Source organism: Rhea pennata, chromosome Z (genome assembly GCF_028389875.1).
Source record: "Rhea pennata isolate bPtePen1 chromosome Z, bPtePen1.pri, whole genome shotgun sequence".
NCBI classification, from domain to species: domain Eukaryota; kingdom Metazoa; phylum Chordata; class Aves; order Rheiformes; family Rheidae; genus Rhea; species Rhea pennata.
The window spans coordinates 72729173-72749126 of record NC_084702.1 but is presented as its reverse complement, the minus strand read 5'-3'; the positions used below and the strand labels follow the sequence as shown (position 1 = coordinate 72749126).

Below are 19954 nucleotides of genomic sequence, written 5' to 3'. Positions count from 1 at the left end.
CATGGGAAGTAGAGTTATTCTGAAGGCAGTACAATTAATATGGGAAAAGCAAAGCAGGACATAAATCAGTCAAAGAGCAGCAGCAATTGTATTTACAGCAGATGCAGGCTGGAAGCTATTTTAGCAATTCTTTGAGTGCTGGGTTTAGGACTATGCATCTTTTCACTATCCCACACAACAAAAGTAACTAGTGGAATATGCAGGGTGATGCGATGCTGGAAGATGCCCTGAAGGCCTAGTAGGATTGCACAGTCCTAGAACTACACTGACTCCAGGAAGACTATAATAATAAGGTAGGCTGAATGGTAGAAAGAATGAGGGACAAATGCCGACCCATTTCTTTTGTCTTTAGAGCAAGGTATCCAACTACAGGACACTCCTCCTGATAGCCTGTATCTTGCCCTTTGTACAGTTACTCCATGTCCTCTCACTTGCCTCCCTGAAAGGGGGGGGGGGGGGAGAGGGAGAAATAAATGTAGATGTATTGCCTGTAAGGGTTAAGTCTCCTTTGCTCCAATGGGCTCAAGAGAGGGAAAGGGCTGGAGGAAGCTATTGCTATAGATGACTTCCTTTCCATGGCAAAGTTTACTGACAACTTAAAAAAAATACATCCGACACAGACATTATAAAGTGCGAGTATTGACATTTTATTTTTTTAAAAAAGGCAAAAAAAGAACACATCATTTTAGTGTCTGGAAATGTGTACAAAGTTATGTATTTTTAATGCACAAATAGCTTCAAATGGAGGCTTTGAAAGAGTTTTTCTAAGGCATTGCCACGGGACCCACAGATTCTTTCACAACTGATACTGCTCATTTCAAATATGCTGTAGTAACACAACATCAGGAGAGCCAGGGATCCTCCAACCTCACAACACTGTACAGGAGGTGCCTGAACACCTGGCACCTCCACAGAAATTCTGTGATAGAAGAACTACAAGTATCAGGGCTACCCTAGTAACTCTGCAAGGTAGAAACCAGGATGCTCCAAGAGCACAATACCATAACCTTCAGCAGTCTCAGGAAAATCCAACATTATCCCAAAGCTGTCAGAAAATAGGCTGTTCCCACAAATCTTTAAATTAACTCACCCCAACAAAAGCTGCTTAGTAACAGCTTTAAAGGAGTACATTTATGTATCTCTATAAAAAAAAACCAACAAAAAACACTTGTGACACTTACATGAACACATACAACTTTAGTGACACCATGTTTTCAGTGGAACTTGGCTATTAGCTAATTGCAGTTTATATACAAAGCTGATTGATTAGAAAGGCTGCTACAGGGAGCCAGACTTTCTTAACAGGTTAGCCCCTGGCTAAAACACGGATTTATTGTGTGTTACCTTCTGTGACCTGACAATATTAAAAATTGTGATTAAAACAGGATGCAGTGGTTTGTAAACATTTTGTCTTAATATTAAGTTAAAATCCAGTGCATTCTCGTTCTCTGCTCTAAGATTATGAATCAACTGACTTATATGATATTCTGGGAGTTCCTGGGAGGCAAGAAAAGTCTGGCCAATTAAAATCTTTTAGACAAGTTCACTCCTAGTGTCAAGTCATTGACTTCAGAGCTACACCAAACATGAATTTGATCCATCATGGAAACAGACTGATTCCTTCCCCCTTCCCCGCCCCAGAATGTAAGATTCTCCATTCTAAGCTGGCAAAGCAATTTACATTTTGCACCATTCTCACCTTGCAGATGGGAACACAGACTTGGAGGGAAATGATTTGCCAAGTTAACCCACTAGGCCAGCAACATAGCCCAGGAGAGCTGCAGATGCTGAATGCCCAACCTGAATTGGAGGTACTGGACAGCAACGCCCAGCTCTTTAGATTCCTACAATCCTCAACCCCCTTTTACTAGGAAAGGATTACATGATATCTTTGCATTTGGAGAATGGCTCACAGGAAAAATGTCTAAAGAAAATGCATCAGGTCTGTACAGAGAAACTAGGCTAGAATATCTCAAAATGGGATTGGGGGGTGGGGGGGGGGAAGAAGGAGGGAAAGAAAAACAAAATTTCTTCCTGTTGTTCTTAAAGCTCTCCTTGACTCCTTTCTCCTCTTTTCTGACTGTAGTCCTGAGTAACATGTCTGCCAGTCCTAAGTGGCAGCTTTCTCAGACCCTTTCCCCGTGCTTCACATTAGCCAACTTGACTGTTTCCTGTTCAGAGGCAGGTGGAGAAGGCTCATCATGACATCCAATCATCAGCTGATAGACTATCACTCCTCCAATGGCACCAAGCAGAGGAGCAACAACTGGGACCCACCACCACTGCTTACCAGTCCTGGAAAACAAAAAACAAAAAAATGCATGAGATGAACCGCAGCTTAGGCATTAGGATACTTGTGTTTGGAGCTGGAATAAGGTAAGATCTGGTCATCTCCAAACATCACCATTGATTTGAAAAAGACAACAGCCCTTGAGTATCCATAGCAACACTGAGGATAGATGTTGCCCTTTTTGCAAGTTCAAGTGACAAGCAATTCAAAACAGCTGCTTCTAGGATCCAGATCGTCTCTTAACCAAGATGGAAGAAAAGCTGTTGTAGTACCTAAGTCAGATACATTCAATTCCCTTCCACAGCCTGTGGCAGAGCATCCCTTGACAGCAAGCAGTCTGAACTGCTCATAGCTCCTTTGATCTACAACAGGAACAAAACCCAAGTCTGACTAGCTTCCTGCATTCACTATAACTCAAGAACTACAGGCAATTTCAAAAAGCTCATGCTGAAGGTGAACCTGAACTTCTCACGAATCCTCTTAGGTATCTTCCTGGATAGTAAAGCTGGAAACTGCCCTGCTTCTGTAATTTCTAAAGAAAAGAAAAAAGAAACAGAGCAGTCGGTGTCTTATAAAGATTTTTATAATATCCAGAGATACCTCATGGGTTCTAAGACTCTCTATCATGCCAGAAGTGTCATCTACTTAGGCTCGTTATTTCACCACTACCACTTTTGCGGCCACAAGCTTTTTACAGTTAAACACTTACCAGAATACCTCAGAGCCCCAGCCAGCAATGGCTGTGAAGAGACGAGGCCCGAAGTCCCTGGCAGGGTTGACAGCGTAGCCAGAGTTGAAGCCCATGGAGGTTCCAATAACAAGAACAACAAAGCCAATTGTGAAAGCTTCCAGCCCTATGGGGACAGGGTTGTTGTAGGGATCCACAATAGCCAAGACACAAACAATCAGGGAGGCAGTGCCAATGAACTAGGACAAAGCAGGAAGAGAAAAACCAATTTAATTCACATGAATCTTTTAACCGAGTTAGCACCTCCAAAGTCCTGTGTGCTTAGACCTCATCCTCTGGAGGGAAAAAAATAGTACTAAGTCGATCCACAGCATTATGAGACCTCCCAATAGACTGAGCACCCACTAGGGAACAGAAGAACAGAACATACTTCTGGCAGCCAACAGACTGGATCAAGCTCTCACTTCCCCCTTCCCCCCCAGATAGGGGCTATGAATAGGCATTTGAACAGCCAGAGCTGCTGAAGACACCTTCCCAAATCTACTTCCATCCTGCTATAGCTGAGCATCTGCTGTTGGCTTTGGAGTTCGTGGCAGCTTCAGAAGGGAGGCAGTCTTCTCTAACAGCAGCCACCTCTCCACATCCCCTTGACCTTTGGCCTGTGCAGCTGGAGTGGTACAGTGGGGGTGAGGAAGAATCATCCTTTCTCACACTGTAGCTCCTCAGAGGCTGAGACTTCAGATTTATCCCTTGTGAAGTCAGACAGTTTCTACTTTGCCAAGAGACTAAAGTGACTAAAGGCCCATAATGAGGATGTCTTGTTCTCTTCTTCCTTATGAAAGGAAGCCTGCCTTGTGTGCGGGGGAGGAAGACTCAGAAGATCAGAAATCATTGGGAGAAAACCCTAGAGCAGCAGCTCAAGCTCATTCATGCAAAAGCCATGGGAATCATCCCCAAAACCCCAGAAACAAAGCCCAGACTGTCAGATTTGGCTAGTCTGTGTGTCCAAGACTGATTCAGCCCTGCTGTGCAGATATTCTTGCACCATTCACAATTCACTTCCTCAGCATTTGAATCTTAGGTGGGGCTTGCTCAGAGGTGCTATTTCAGAATGGAGGCAAAAATATAGGATTGTCTGATAGCATGAGAAAAGGCACTTTTCACAAGAGCAGTGATGTCTTTTCACTAGTATCCTTGCCAGGTATAATCTATTGTACCACTGTTTAATCCATTTAACACCAATCCTCTCTCTCTAAGGTTCCTTTCTGGACTCTACTCTCCCTACTGGCTAGTGAGGGACTCATATCAGCTCTAAAACTTTCTAGATGTCTTCTCTTAAAATAAAATTAATTCTTTGCCCTAACCAAGGAAGAGGCCCAAAAATCACCCCAAAAATTCCTCTTCAGTTGCTGGTATTTCCCTAGCACCTTCTTACCTGGTCAAAGAATCCATTCACAATGTTCAGATGCTCAGATGGGTACGTGGCAAAGATACCAGCAGTACCATTCTCTCCTGTTACATACAGCTGGTTTTTGCCAAAAGCCCAGATAGCATCTAGAGGTGAGGAGAGAAGAGAAAGAGGTCAGTCATTTAGCATCATACAAAGAGAGGCACTTGCTTGGTAGATGACTAAAACATATACCCCATAGACCTATGATTATTGAGACAGAATCCTCTGAGCATGCTGTTGCTACATGATACAAAACCAGTTGCTGTAGAGAAAATGCCCACTTGGAAAACTCAGCATGTGGTCCACCGTAACACTTCGGCAACCAGGCTCAGGTTCAGTCAAAAGTCCTGTCCTAGTGTTTCTTATAGGCCAGGCACCAGCAAAGGGCTACATCCCACCCAAAAGGAAACACTAATCACAGTGTTAATTCCCACCAAGGTGGGAGTGCCAGTGGAGTTGCAGGAGTCATCTAGATATTGTTATGGGTCTATCTGCAACACTGATTAGATCTAACACCCATTAAGTCATGAACATTGATAAATGCTGACTGCTTTTACTTGCTTACGTTTCAGGGTTACATCAGCACAGCTTTGCTTATTAGTAGTATTAAACTTTTTTCTAAACATCAAGAAGTGTTTAGTTGTTGCCACTGAATATTGTCCTGTGATTAGGAACACTGTGTAGAAAGAATAAAGGTATGAGTAACTGGATTTTTAGGATCTCTTCCAAGATATAACCAATACCGTAATAAGGTCAGATAAAACTGTTGGAAGCTACTGCTGTCTGGAAGCTAATGTGAAATAGATGCGGAAGAGGTCCAGTGTGGTTTTTTTGTTGTTAACTAAGAAGGATAAATTGACTCTAGAACAGGCACAAGATCTCCATCACTAGAAGTGTTTCATCATCATCTCTGGAAGACCTGTTCTCATCCAGTCAGTAGCTACTAGAGGGACAATTCAGAGGTTGATCTTACAGTGATTGTTACTTAAAGGATGAAGACACATTGACTATGCTGCTTGGCCTTCAGATCGGTTTGAGGAGGCTTGAAGCCATCACTACCATGACAACCAGAAAGCCTTGCCCACTCTCCTGCTCTGCAAGGAAATACTTCTCTGATCTGGGAGCCAGCCTTCCTAAAGTCATTCTTGAAGAGCACCTGTTGTGTCCCAACACACACAAGGTTTCTGTACTTACCAAAGTATAGCCCAAAGACGATGCCAGCTCCTAGGAAAGCCCCCAGTGTTTGGGCCAGGGCATAAATTGGCAGCTTGATCCAGGGCTCCCGGGCCAAGAAGCACATGGCAAAAGTGACAGCTGGGTTCAAGTGTCCACCTGTAGAAAGGTTTGAGGTTAGTGCATTTTTTACAAGCAGAATTTGTCTCAGATGAGCCAAGGAACACTGGTTTCCATACCAGTGCTTCATAGAGAAGGTACAACCATCTGGGCCTATGTAACAATTCTCACTGTTAAAATCCAGCCCAGGCAGAGCTGCAACATACCTGATATCTGTCCTGAGATCAAAATGCCGAGCGTCACCGCAAAGCCAAAAGCCAGGTTAACAGTCAGGAAGCCTCCATGAGACCCTCTGCTGAGCACGATCTGTGCAACAGAGCCGCAGCCAAACAGCTAGGAGAAAAGAAAAAGGGATTGAAGTTGGCCTCCACATTTCCTATCAGGGCCAATTACTCACCGATACCTACAGCTGCTCTGTTTACATCTGCATGTACTATCCCAGCCCCTTGGCAGGGATGCCACAGTCAGCACCAGATCACAGGCTTTGTTGTGTATCTTATGCTAGAGGACTTTTCCACCATCATTCTTGCTAGAGGGCACATCTTCAGTATTTGGAGGGAAAATACAATAGCAACTGTGCAATTCTGCAGTTTTGGATCTGGATAGTAATTTCTTCTTGTCTTCAAAATCCTCTAGGGATCTACCATTCTTTCTTTAATCCTTCCCTTCTCTGGATAGTTCCTGCTTTCTGCAGAGAGACCCCTTCTATTCCCTCAGCTCTCCTCACGGGGTGACTTATGTCCTGATCACCAGCTAAAGATGACTCTTTTTGGCTCTGCCTTCACCTTGTTCCTTCACCTTCTCCACATCATCCCTCTCCAAGCTCTCACCTCTTTCCTAGCTCAAAGCCTTCACATCTTCAGCCTTTAGTCAAAGCACCTAGTATTATCTATAGGGACAGCAGGGAAGGAGAGGGGATACTGTGCAAATTTAGCTCCTGGCTTGCTCTCATTCTTCAGGAGGAACCAAGACAAGGGCTAAGACTGAAAGCAAGATCAGCCCACAGTTCACAGCCATTTCCATGTACAGGAGGCTGAGAGGACTTCAACTAAAACATCTAATTTTGTGGTGGCTAAGGGTAGGCAAGAAGCATCGTAACTTAGCCACACTGTTCCCTACATGTGGCTATTACAGTGTGACTGTTCAGATGAGGGATCTAGGGATGTTAGCTTTACAAAAGCAACAGCATTGACAGGGGACAACTCTGCTAATGCCTGAAAATAAAGTAGCTGAAGGCAGCCATATTCAGCCTGGCATTGATGAACACTACTTCTATCAAGCATCCCAGGCTGATGGAGTGAGAGTGAGGGACTAGGGCTGCTTCCTTGAGCTGAGATAGTGACAATAGTCTAAGCCCCAAAGTTCACAACCTGCTGTGGGTACAATGACCACAGCCAATAGGACCCCAAACCAGCTGTATCCCTCCCATCACAAAATCATGTAGGACTGGAACAGGACAACACAGCTGGCCTGTCTTGTCTGTACCAACACAGTGCAGGTGCTATCCAAAAAAAGCCACAGCAGAAGTCCTTATTCCCACCCACACCTATGAAGGTGGCTCCTTTGGACAAACTCATTGGATAAAACACCAGTATGACCAACAAAACAAGACTGCTATTGCTGTCCAAAAGCCAGATGTGCAGGTCCCCAGTCAGAAGCACAGACACTTCATATTACATGCATTGTGTGGCTGGCAATTCATTGCTTTCATCCAAGCTCCCCAGACAACTCACATCAAGGCAACTAGAGGTTTGGCCTTCTATCCCAGAAGAGAGATACAGCAAACAATTTGGGAAATGAAAATTGTTTCTGTTGGGTGATAAGGGGTGTATCCTAGTAGCTGATGGTAGGCATGTATTTAGGCTCAAAGATGTTTGAGCCAAACAAATGCTCCTTTCCCAACTACATCCAAAAGCTGCCAAACATCCTTTCTATGCTCACCTTAACAACCCAGCCCAGTCCATCCCTGACAGTTCTGCCCTTCTCTCTTCCAGCTGGGTGCCTTCCCACTAGCCAGTCTCTTCATTATCCACCACGTAACTCAAGGAGGCCTGATCCTGATCTCCTGTGTGCTTGTATTTTCCACTGACTACCTCAACTGATTCTCTTTTTACACCAGGAATTATTTCATCATCAGGTACCAAGAGCATCCTTGAACCAGAAGAATGACTCAAAGACAACAGCTTGTCCTAGCCTGCTCCCACAGGTCAGAGATGCTCAGAAATAGAGCTCAGGGCTTGCCTTACTACTTCTGACCATGTGCCCACAGCTACTCATCCAACTAGACTTTCTGCTTCTGTAATCCCCATCATCCCAGGATTACCCGATTGCCACAGAGGTGGCATGCTGCTCCTAGTGGATAAATCACCAAACGAGCATTGGGTATGTTAGACTGGCTCTCTTCACCTCTCCTGCCAATACTGGACATGCTCATTGAGCAATGTACAGTTCAGATCGGGGCAAAGCCAAAACATAGCCAATTCACCCCCTCCCATGCCCCTGACAATTGATGAATTACTAATAAAGCAAACACTGTCCTCGGGCTGCTGGGAAAGGAGTGGTCAGGTAGGCTGCAGGCTGACTCATGAAATGGACACTCTGTACACAGGCACCTCTTGACAGGAGGCCAGGTCCACAACACAGGGCCTCATTTGGATTAAAATACAAAGAAACCTGTAGAACTTGTTTGTAAATGAGAAGGGACATCCAGCACTACTTTCTACTGGGTGCAGCCAGAACAGCCCAATGTCTGCACCCTGAGCTGCCAGATTAAGAAACCTAACCCTGAGCTGCCTAACTGAGAAACCACAGCAAAGACGACTCACATACAAAGGTAGAAAAGACAAGCCTTGTCTGCTTTGCAGCAGAGAGCCATAATTCCCAGCCATGCCCAAACCAAGGAAAGGATAATTCCTATTGAGGAAGTAAACACTGGATAATGTCCAGGGTGACATCTGTTCCTTTTCTGACCCCAGATGAGCCCCAGCTTGCTTTAGACAGAGGTTTGGACAGTATTTGGCTGTGGTGTTCCCTTACAAGGCCACACAGCCTGTTGGCATGACCAGGGAAGGGACAGGCACACAAAAGGCTCCATTGGACATTTGAGTTCAGCACAATTGGCTCGAAGTTCTTCCTATTGAAGTAGGTATTTGTATTATTCACTCTAAAAGAACTGGCAGTTCTGCAAGTGGATGGTGGTTGGCTCACTAGCCACATGTTTTGGTTGCAGTAAAGACTTCCATCTCATACATCCACAGAAGTCTCCCCTTAAGCTAAAGAAATTCCAGTGCTGCCATTTCCCAAGTTATTCCCTGTCCTCCTCTCCTCCCCTCATCCTACACCTGGTAATAGCTCTCCAGCTTTTCCTCAGAAGAGTCTATGGGCCATGGAAAAAAACACCAGAGCTGCTCCACAGGAGCATTACAAATACTTATCAGATAAGCCCTAAGCACTATTTGGATTAATTCAGCATAACAGTGGAAAATCTAACCCTCAGTAGATAAAAAATAAGGTGATATTTAGGGACAAGCTTGATACGTGTGTGCGCAGTTCCACCCTGTGCCAGCAGAGTCCATTAGGCATGTACACACTGTTGTACACTGCATCCATCCATGATGTTTGACCTTTCAAATCATGCTCACCCAAGCTTTTGTGGCATGTGGTTTGATATTATAGCTTCTAAAATGGAGATCCATTTCTCCATCAGGTGTAAGTCAGTAGAGCTAAGATGTAACCAGCAGTATGCTTTTACAAGTCAGTCAGATGTAGGAGTAACCTTGTCAGTGAATTGCACCAAGCAGTTGCTTTGTTTGGAAAGAAACCATTCTGGCAGTTGTATTTACAAATGCAGTAGTTACAGCTGCTATCATCACATATATGTAAAATATATGTTTGCGTGGAATAAGATTCATTTTTTCTGCTTTTAGATATCTGAGTCGCATGAAAAGTCTGAGCTGGTCATCTTGGATTCTCTTCACGCTCAATGGAGAGAAATAGCAACATGAGGAAGGGAAGCCTTTCTCCCAAGATGGGAATCTAGGTCAGGTCAGATGGCTCAGTGAAAGGTCCCATTTCTCTCCACTGATGTAGAGTGTGCTCAGGGCAAATAACACTGACTTTCCTCTATAAGGCTGAGCAGAATTAATCTCACAACTCTGATTTTTTTTTTCCTCCCTTTTGTTGTGATCTTTTGAGAGCACTCCCCATCACTTAGAGATATTGAAGCCTGGGCCACGTATCATGAGCATGTACTGTCATACTCAAGGGAATAGACCTTCTAAACAGATTTATATCCTCCTCTGGTAGATTTAATTATGACCCACTTTTCCAAGTCCTTGCCTTGCCAGGTGCTGATGTTTTGCTATGTTAGTAGCTATAACAGTTTTTAATCACGAGTCTTTCACTATTTGCTGCATTTTCCTTCAGTTGCCTTTCCCAGACCATACAAGACAGAAGACACTCAGTATCCATTTTTAAAGTGTCTTTCTTCTCCAGTGCTTGCAGAGAAGAGTTTAGGAGCAGCTAGCTTGAGTCCAAAGGCCAAGGAGGTGATAAAAAAAATGTTTAATTTTAAAAAGAGGTATGGCTTTTAAGTCTATGTAATCAATGTGAAAGCTCTCAGTCAACATCACCCCACTGCATTCAGGAGACAGTGGTTCACACCCACAAGATAGATACTCCTTCAGCTCTTGATTTAAAGGGTTTACCTCCAATATATTATTTTCACATTATCAGAAAAAATACCTCAACCAACAGAAATCCAGGGTTCAAGTCACATGACAGGGTGTACAGCAATTGCATTACACCCCTATGGCCCACTCGACGAGTTCAAAAATGGTTTTAAAGTACTAATAAAGTGATTGTAACAGAACATCACTCTAATGTATTAAAGTTACTCTTTCAAGAATTGAGGTGAAGGCAACACACCCATTAACCACATTAACAGAAACCTGCCCCCTGATTTCATTGTACTGGTTTGAGCTGATCGGCCTTACCCTGCAGACAGGGAGGGTTCTCAACCCTCTCCCCCCATGAACCAATTCAACTTCTTGCATGGCAGAAAACTAATATGGGAGAAAAGCCCCACAACTCACCCACCATTTTCTGCAGAATTAGCAAGTTTAACTGTCTTAGTGAAGGGGCAGAAAAATCCAGAGCCTGCACAAGAGGAACAGCCAGATGCAGCAGTAGAAGAACAGAAAGGTGGCAAGGTGCTGAGCATTACTGCATACTTGGGGAAAATTAAGCTCCATGTCTCCACTACAGGTTTGGAGACAGGCCACCTGGCTTTGTTACCCAAGGTGGACACATCCTGTCCCCTCTGCCCCCAGTAGAGAAGGCTGGAGACAAGAAAGTTAAAGTTAGTGAAGGCTGGTAGGAAAGAACATTGGAGGTGGAAGGAAAAAAAATGAAAAAGATAAAGAGGCCATGTGAGTTTTTAAGTATTTTGAGAAAAACAGCTCTGTACATGAAACCAGGAGGAAGGTAAGTGCCAGCACTCTCCTGCATAACAGCCAGGTTTGCTCTCTCACTTGCCTTCTTTTTTATTGGGGCTTTTTCACACCTTAGGGTGCAAAACAAAAGGCTTGGATACATTTGCTGTTGAACTTCAGACAGACTGATCTCTAAATCAAAATGGGAACATTCTGCCAGCACTTTAGGAGGAATGTTATTACCTGCGTTACAACTTTAGCCAGCAAATAAACCCGGGATTAGGCAAGGAGCCGTCTATAAATCTACCCTAATCACATCAGTGAATGGAAAAGGCTGTTCAGACCTAGCTGCTGTCAGACCAGTTAGCAGGAAAGATGCCAAAACAGCAGTAATGGGGGCTGGGCAGTTGAGCTATGAGGATAGTCTGAAAGAAGAAACCATGAGCTATTGATGACAGCAAACACACACATGCAATGACTCTCTCTTCGTATCAGCAAAATTTAGGACTATCCTACAGCTCCTTCAAATAGGAAGGCTGGGGGAGACAGGACAGAGGACTATCACTTTACAGTCTGTCCAAATACCCTTCCGACGCCTTCCCTCAGCTCAAAGCAAGGAACTGTTCACAACACTACAAACATTCTCTCCAGCATTCAAGGACCCTGGCTAAGCACCACCACAGCCTCTTGCTTCCCTCCCCCAAGGAGAAAGGCCCTTCTGGGTAGATCTGAAGATGAATCTGTCCCAATTCCCATTTCTGTTCAAGCAGCATATCTTCCTCCATTCCAACTAGCATGGCTGGGACAACCTCTACTAGCTGAGTTCAGGCAGCCAGGACACTCATTTTTGCCCTTAAAGTGTCCATCTCTTAAATGAACAGACTGCTACACATTCACAGTTTGCAAAGCAAAAGAGATCTCAGTCCGACTTCTGCTCCAGCATACCTGGAGTCAGCAAGTGCAGAAATAGCCTTACAAGAAAGGGAAAAGACAGACAGCCTATATGTTACTGCTCTTTCTGCACAGACAGCCTGTCTCAGAACCAGGCAGGACTGCAGGACTTGAGATAAGAGGGTCTAAGGGAAGTTGTGCCATGCATACATCACATGCCACAACTACACAAAGCTGGACAGACAAATGGATCTCAGCATGAGCAACTATCAGCAGAGGAATTGGGACATTAGAGAGTTCACTGTTTTAGTCTCACCTCCCCCCAGTCATTGAAGCAAGACCACTTATTCTCCATTAATTCATAGAAAGTTAAAAAAAAATGCTCAGGTTGCTCAGGTCAGTAGGCTTAAGCCTTCAGAAAAAACCAGACTCACAATGAGGTTTTAGTTAGAGTTGGACACTGCTAGGGGAAAGCTATATCCCCACCAAGGGCAAGTCTTGGTGCCTGAACTCTCTTGTTTGTAGGGAGGAGAAATCTTCCTTCTCCTGCACAGGGACCGCAACAAGGGACAGTTCTTGCCAGAGTTTATGAAGCACTTCAAGCTCCTCTGCTGGAAGTTGCTAGGAAGGTTCCATATGTCCAGTCCCAGTTTCCGTGCACAGGCTCTGCAGGAAGGATCAGTGGAGCTCAACACACTTCCTATAGAAAGATTTCCAGCCCCTCTTAAAACTCTAGCAAAACATTAACAAAGCAAAAAGATGCATTCAAGTGTGCCAACCTGGTTTGAGGGAAAAAAAAAAAAAACAGAAAGCAACCAGCAATCACAGGAACTACCACACCACCCTGCCATAGGATAAGCAGAGACTCCGGGCTCTGCAGTGCCAGAAGTTAAATGAGGCTCCTTTCAATTTGATCACCTTAGCCTCTTTGCCACTTTGGCTTCTGGGTCTGCAGCACACTCATAATTGAAGAGTTCCCATCTAGCCACAAAGCCAAGAAAGCCCCAACAGGAGGAAAAAAAATGTATTGTTATGCTGTATGTTCCTCATTCTTGATGCCTAAACAGCAGTGAATTGCAATTAGTCCAACTTGGAAATTTGAGTGACCTCTCACAAGTAGCAACTGAACAGAGTCAGCTCTGTTATTTCAAGCCAAGAGGGCAAGGCAACAAATCAAGCCTTTAAGGAAGGTGCAGAGGCCTGCCACTGGAAATCTCACTTTAATGAGTTGCTACAGTAATAACACAAACAGCAAGTGACTTGGAAAATGCCTTCAGTGTTTGCATTGCTTAACTATTGCCAGTAAGTGGTGCTTCCAACTTAGGCATAAAGTTCAAGGCTAATATACCATTCAAAGTACTTTTTTTTTTTTTTCTTTAGGGGGAGAGGGCAGGGGAGGGGAAGGAAAGTCTTAATCAAAGGAAATGTTAAATCAGAGTTACTATTGCTGTAACAGTGAGGATGCTAATTGTAGACTAGAGCTATGTTGCATGAGGTGTTGTACAAACTGAAAGCAATATACAAGTCAAGAATGCTTTGCCTCCATGCTATGCAGGACTTGGCTGCCTTAGTTGGACTTTCCTTATCTTAAAAAGAGGCACTATTTTGTTTTAGGTAGGATTCTGCTTCCTTTGTTTTTTAATTAAAAAACCCTAAGGTTATTTCTTGCAGGCAAAGACTCTGGCCTTTTAGTGGTCTGAAATGGTTTTGCTACCTGAGGAACAGAAAGAAGAGTCTGAGAGCTGCAGTTGTTATTTAAGCAAGGGGTGGAGGGGAAGAGACAGCTAATGGCAAGACTGAAGCCATGCCAATGTCCACAGTGGGACAAGTTTTACATTACACAGTGAAATTAAGTGAGCTGCAAGCTTTAAACAAACGGTGTCTCTCCCCCTTCAGGTTCAGGAAGTCGATTTCAGCACAAACCACACCAATCTACCTGTTCCCAGTATTATTCTTTTCTAGATCTCGTCACGTTCAGTCAACACAAACACCTCAGTCTTTCATGAGGATAACTTTGTGGACCTCATGGCTTCCATAGGTATTTTACTGTCTGAAGCCCATAACAGATGTTTACCAGACTCAAATGTAGCTAAATGCATTCACAGTCAGCTCAGGAGACACAGGCTTGTGCAGGATGTAAATGGTCAATTTCCCCCAGGCAGAATCAGAATATCTCCATCTAGGGATCCTTCAGTTAAAACTACCACCTAGGCGTAGTAGGAAAGTAAAGTTGTGTGTGTGTTGGGGGGGGGGGGAGGGGGGCAAAAAAACTCAGTTTCAAGCTTTTTGTTCCATACATATAATAAAGAAATGTAGAGGAATCCAAGCAGGGAGTGGGTGGAGGGAAGTAGACTTTTTAGTAAAATAAATGAAAAAGTGTCACTTCATTAAAAGAAGAACAGACTCAGACCAGCTCCAAGGCGGAAATGAGTTAAAACACATAGCAGAGTGATACTGCAGCTCCCTGCTCTAGAACCCACTGTGCTCTATGTATACCCCAGATTTACCCCCTGCTGGTAACCAGATGTTCACCATGTCTGAGACTTCCCCAGTTCTCCTTCAAGCCCACCTCATCTTCCCCTCCAATGGCCTCCATCTGCTTCAGATGTTGGGAAGCTGCAGGAGATCCCAGGTCGATTTTGGAAGCTCATTGAGACAGAGTTGAGAGTTGCTAAACCCAGCATTTTCTTTGTTTCTCTTTGTCTACAGCTTCATCGCAGCCCCCAGCTCAGGAAGCCCTGAGCAGGGAGGGAGATCTGCTCTTACACACATACACCCAATTTAAAGGGGTGCAGGCATGGTGCTCCCACTTCCTCCTACTCACTTTTGCTAGTGCAGGCTGTCCTGGCTTGAAGGCACCTGCTACTACTCTCCTTTCGGAGGGTGGTTGTATTTTAAACAAAATCTTCCCCAGCACTTTGAGCAGCTCCTGGTTTCTCTCTGCCTGGGAGAGGCAAAGTTCTAGGGAGAACTAATTTCTGTTATACCAAATAATACAACTGGAAGGAAGAATCACATTTTTGGAGGGGTCACAACCCTTCTGAAATCTCAAATGCACGGGGCTAAAGGCTTGCCTGGTTTCTCCAGTGTATTAGCTTGGATAGCAAGAGACTCGCAGCTTTCCCCAACAATGCTGGCATCAGTTACAAGGTGGTGTGAAGTCACAGTAACTGCAGCCTTTAGCATTGCTCTGGATTTAAACCACTTTAGACAAACTTTCAGATACTCACTGTGCAAACACCAACTTATTTCTGCTGCAGTATCAGCACACCAGACCCCACAACCATCACTTGCATGTGTCAGGCAGTCTTACATTTTCAAATGCAATGCGCAAAGCTAGATGACCTATCCCAGGTTTGCTACAGCAATATTTGCTTCTCATGCACCCCTCTCCCCAAGCATTCTAGTCATTCATGTCTGCCTTGGGCTTCTAAGCAAGCCAAGGACAACTCAGAATAAATTAAATCACTTATACAGATATCAACATAAGATCCACCTTACTTTGTTCCTTACATCCCATCAAACAAAGTGGGGGAAAAGCCTTTACCAGCCAGGTGATAACGCTGATGGTATTTTAGCATGAAGAAATACTCTAGGGCAGGGAAGAAAAAGCTTTGCATGACTTCTAGCAACACTTGCTGCCTATACAGAAGCTGCTTTACTCCCTGTGCTTTGCAGCAGAACCAGAGCCCCCAAACACCCATGAAGCCCACCCCTCATGAGCAATCCTAACACACACCCTTTGGCAACTTCCACTAGCCATTTCCTGCAGATAAGGAGACTTCTGCTGCTCTAGACTCCATGTGGCAGGTTGCACTGGAGCCAGGTTCACCCCAGTGCAAACTCCAGCATCAGCTCAGCTCCTTTGCCAGGACAAGTTGCCTCTACATTCAGCTCTTAGAGAACACCCAAGCACCCCGATGTAGACTTACCACCAGAATCAGCGTCCCCAGGCACTCAGCCAGTGCTTGCCGGACTAGTTTATTTCTGACTCTCAGGTACCCCCCAATACTAGCAAGAGCATCCTTTTGCCTTCCCATTGCAGTAAAGGTGCCTCTCAAGCTGTGTCAGGGAAAAGAAGCAGCTAACAAAAACACAGCAAGAGTTTCTCCCCTAGCACAGCTGCCTTTGCTTATAAATAAGTTCAGGATGCCTGACACACCTCCTGAGTAACCACACCCCTTCCACCCTCTTCAAAACCAACTACTTTTTCTTTTTTTCCCCTCCTTTTCAGCATAGGACAGAGTAGGCGGTTTTCTTCATTTTCTTGGTTGCTCACACAGGTGAGTGAAAGATTTGGGAGGCTCAGAAGTACCCTTCAGAGGAGCTAAAAGAATGGGGCAAAGATGTCCATGCTTAACTCCTGCTGTTTTCATCACTTATTTGCCAGAGCACAAGGCTGAATCTGCCCCTCTCCAGCCTTGCCTGAGGTTCAGAATGTTAAATGCATAGAGTATATCTAAACCTACTTGTGCTATCACAGTGCTCTGCTTTCAGCTTTCTTTCTCTGTCAAGCTCATTTTAGGATGGCAAAGAGATTAGTACCCCTGTGCTGATTCAGAGGCTGTAGCTGCTTGTCACCATTTCTTTCTTTCTCCCGTGGCTTTGGGAGAGCATTTACAGCTCAGTCCTTCTGAAAGCTGAGAGGAAAAGCCGTGAGAGATCCCTAACCCGAAGCAGATCCCTCCTCATGAGACCTCGACAGGAGGCTCATGCATCACTCTTTGGGGCCACGCTCTGAGCAAGCCCTCTAGAGCGATCATTCCTGGGACCACCAAGTTGGCTCATTTTACTGCACCTCACAGGAATCAACCACTGCTCCCTCTTCATCCTCAGTAATGTCATATATTACCCCGAGCCAAATTTATGAGACTGCTTGAGTGAAAGCTGTACCATTCTGTAGCATCTGGGCTGAAAGCTAGTAACAGAGGACACATGTCGCTTTGGCATCTGTTTTCTATTAAGTAAGCATTAAAAATTCCCAGGGCTCATCAGGACTTGACACAGAACAGCAGAACTGAATTTGCAGAACTGAAAGGATTTGTTTCCCCGCCTCCTCTGCAAAGCTACAGATTCCCAGCTTTTCCTCTTCCCCTTTTTTAACCATCAACCTTCCTGATAGAAAAGTAGAGCTTTTCAGTGCAGTGATGAATAGACCTTTATTCAGTATAGAAACTGCAGCTAGACTGAGAAACATAGTCAAGGATGCAGTTAAGAAAGGAAAAAAGTTTAAGGAATCAAATGCAGGGACACATTAAAGGTCCACACGTAATTGCAGTAACAGGAAACGTTTCTTATTACTTTATGCTCAGACCTAGACCGGTATCACTGACATCAGCAGAGTCCTTCAAACTCCAGCATGTATTCAACCAGGCCCACATACTTTTCCTGTGGCTGTGGTTTATAAAGCAATGCTCAGGACACCCATTTTTCTCCTGTTCCCTCTCTCTCACCTTCACATTTTTGCTACACATCACACAAGCCATGGAAGATCCATAACCACTCCTCTGCCTCACTTTCTGAGACTTCCTTCCTTCTCTTTTATACTCTACTCTGTTCTTCAACCTGACTTTGTTTAGAAGCCATCACAACCAGAAATGTTGGGTTTTTTTCTTTTTGGCAGATCCCAAGCTGAGATCAGTGGGCTATTTTGCCATTTGTTGAATTGTCACTGTGTAGGTTCTGTGTCCTGCAGTTTAGATTTATTTAGATCTATTTCCTTCTCTGGCAGTGCCCTGCAAGGTGCAAGTGATAAAACCAGAGAGAGCCTGCAGAGGAGCAAGAGGGATAAGGAGATATGATGTTTTCCAGGTAGGTAGACCCACATCCCCACCACTGTAGCATCTGCTCCCCATTGGCTTTGAGTAAAGAGGCCAGGGTACAGAAATTTCCTCTGTGCCATCTTAGTGAAGTGGTAGTAGACCTACTGGGGAAGGGAGTGGTGATGTTTCGGCTACCAGAATGATGCTAGAAGATGGGATAACATAGCATCAAAGTCAGTGTTTGGAAAATTCTAGACAGAAGTAAGCCTGGGGAACCGGGATGGGGTGGGCAGCCTGTGACTCACTGCCTGACCCTGAGAAAATCCCTCACCTTTCCATATTTCAGTTTCTCCATCAGTGAATTGGAGAGACTGACAGTAGATTCCCTTTCTGGGGAGTTGTGAGGGTGAATCACCACAGCCCAAGATTCAACAATTTGCAGCGAGCAATAAAGGCTTAGGCAATTGCTTTCACAACAGCCAACTATGTTATTATCTAGGAAGAAGTTTGGGTAAGGGACGGTGGTGCAAATTTGAAGAAGAGAAAGATTTTTCCAGAAGCAACAATTAAATAGTGTAGGTAAGGGCTGAAAGGCCCTGACTCCGGCTCTTCTCTGTGCCAAGGCTGGAATCGTCCCACGAAGCCAAACAACTGGAATCCAGGGACACATGACCTAAAGACAAAAGAATTAAGTATATGCGACAACAACAATTTCTCAAAGAAGTTCATCTATGCCAGTACCTGGTGCCCAGGGTACCAACAACCATCCTTGTGGATAGAAGAAATCAGTAGGAATATACAAGAAAGGCAGCAGAAAGAAAGACTGACACTAAGGCAGACCCCCAGAGCTGCTGTGCCTCCCTAGTGCCCAGTGGACACGGCAAGATATCCATCTCTTTAACATTGCTTTGCATGGACGTTTAAGACAGCTCTTTCGCAGCATGAAGGTTTGAAAGGACATTTCAAAGCTTCTGTCACAAGAACTCATGCCTATCTTCCTGCTGGTGGTGCCAAAGCTACTAAAGCCCAATCATAGCCCATTTCAAACATCATACATCAAAGTGCCTGGAGTGAACTATCTCTATGAACCTGCACAGCACCCCAAAAATCAAGGCACTGGGTAGAGAAATCTAACATATTGCTTTAAGGAAAACGATATTCGTTGCCCAGAGGAAGGCTCAAAGACAAAAAAGAAGCCTAGCTCAGCAGTGACTGTGCACAATTTGGTCTGGTGTGCTCATTATATAAATCTCAATTCTTTCTTCCACATTTAGTATTTTATCCATCAGGCTATCTCCTCTGAGTACAGCTGATCCCCCAAACCCCAGGTCTGTGGAGAACTTATCATAATGTTTGTCACTTTATCCCTTATTCCTTTACTTTCTCTCCTGCAGAACCTTGCAACATACTGCAAGAAACTCACTGTGCTTGGCCTGTTATTTCTAGACATGATCCAAAACTAACACCCAGGTTCCAAGCTTCCTGTTTGCGTGTCAGTCTTGCTGCTTGACTCCATCTATTGCCACTCTCCTCTGGAGAAAGGCACAGGTGAAATTATAAAAGAATCCAATCCCTGGCTGCTCCCTGTCAGCAGTTTTCCTACTGACTCTAGTGACACAGAATAAACTCAGGCTCATAAACTGGCTTCTAGGCTTCTACAAAGAGCTGAATCAGCCTCCAGAAATGTAAATTTCTCCTAAACTAAAAACTAAGTTTACCACAGCCACCAGACTTTTCCTTAAACAGTTGAATAGATACACTTGGTCTGATGACTTCCACATCTTATGCAAGCCAAATTGATTCACCCATCCCCGAATGCATGGTGCAATCCAACATGGAGAAAAGCGTGAATCACACAAATCTGTAATGACTCACTCTTTACACAGATACCTGGGTTACCTGGTGCAAAAGCCGCTATGCCAAGAGTGGTCATTGGGTCAGAGTATGACAGGATTCTTTCTCATGAAGTTTCCCTTTGGAAGATACCTCTATCTTTCCCCCATTCCATGATCCACTTGACAGAACATTATGGTGATAAGTCAGGAAGATTTTCTTTTAAAAAATATATAGCTTGCCTAGCAAGGCAGAGTAGAAAGTGCATGAGTAGTAAGTTTAGAAGCTTTCTAAATGATTCTAGCTGGAGGGGTT

At 44.4% G+C, this 19954-nt stretch overlaps 1 protein-coding gene across 1 annotated transcript; it reads right to left on the bottom strand.

Moving 5' to 3' along the window:
• Positions 1–623: 623 nt before the first annotated feature.
• On the bottom strand, positions 624–16166 carry AQP3 (aquaporin 3 (Gill blood group)). The gene is made up of 6 exons (XM_062600150.1): positions 15977–16166; positions 5928–6054; positions 5623–5760; positions 4414–4532; positions 3000–3217; positions 624–2295 (listed from the first exon to the last, which is right to left on the bottom strand). The coding sequence occupies exons 1-6, from the start codon at positions 16082–16084 to the stop codon at positions 2127–2129; spliced, it is 879 nt and encodes a 292-aa protein (XP_062456134.1). The 5' UTR covers positions 16085–16166; the 3' UTR covers positions 624–2126.
• Positions 16167–19954: the final 3788 nt, after the last annotated feature.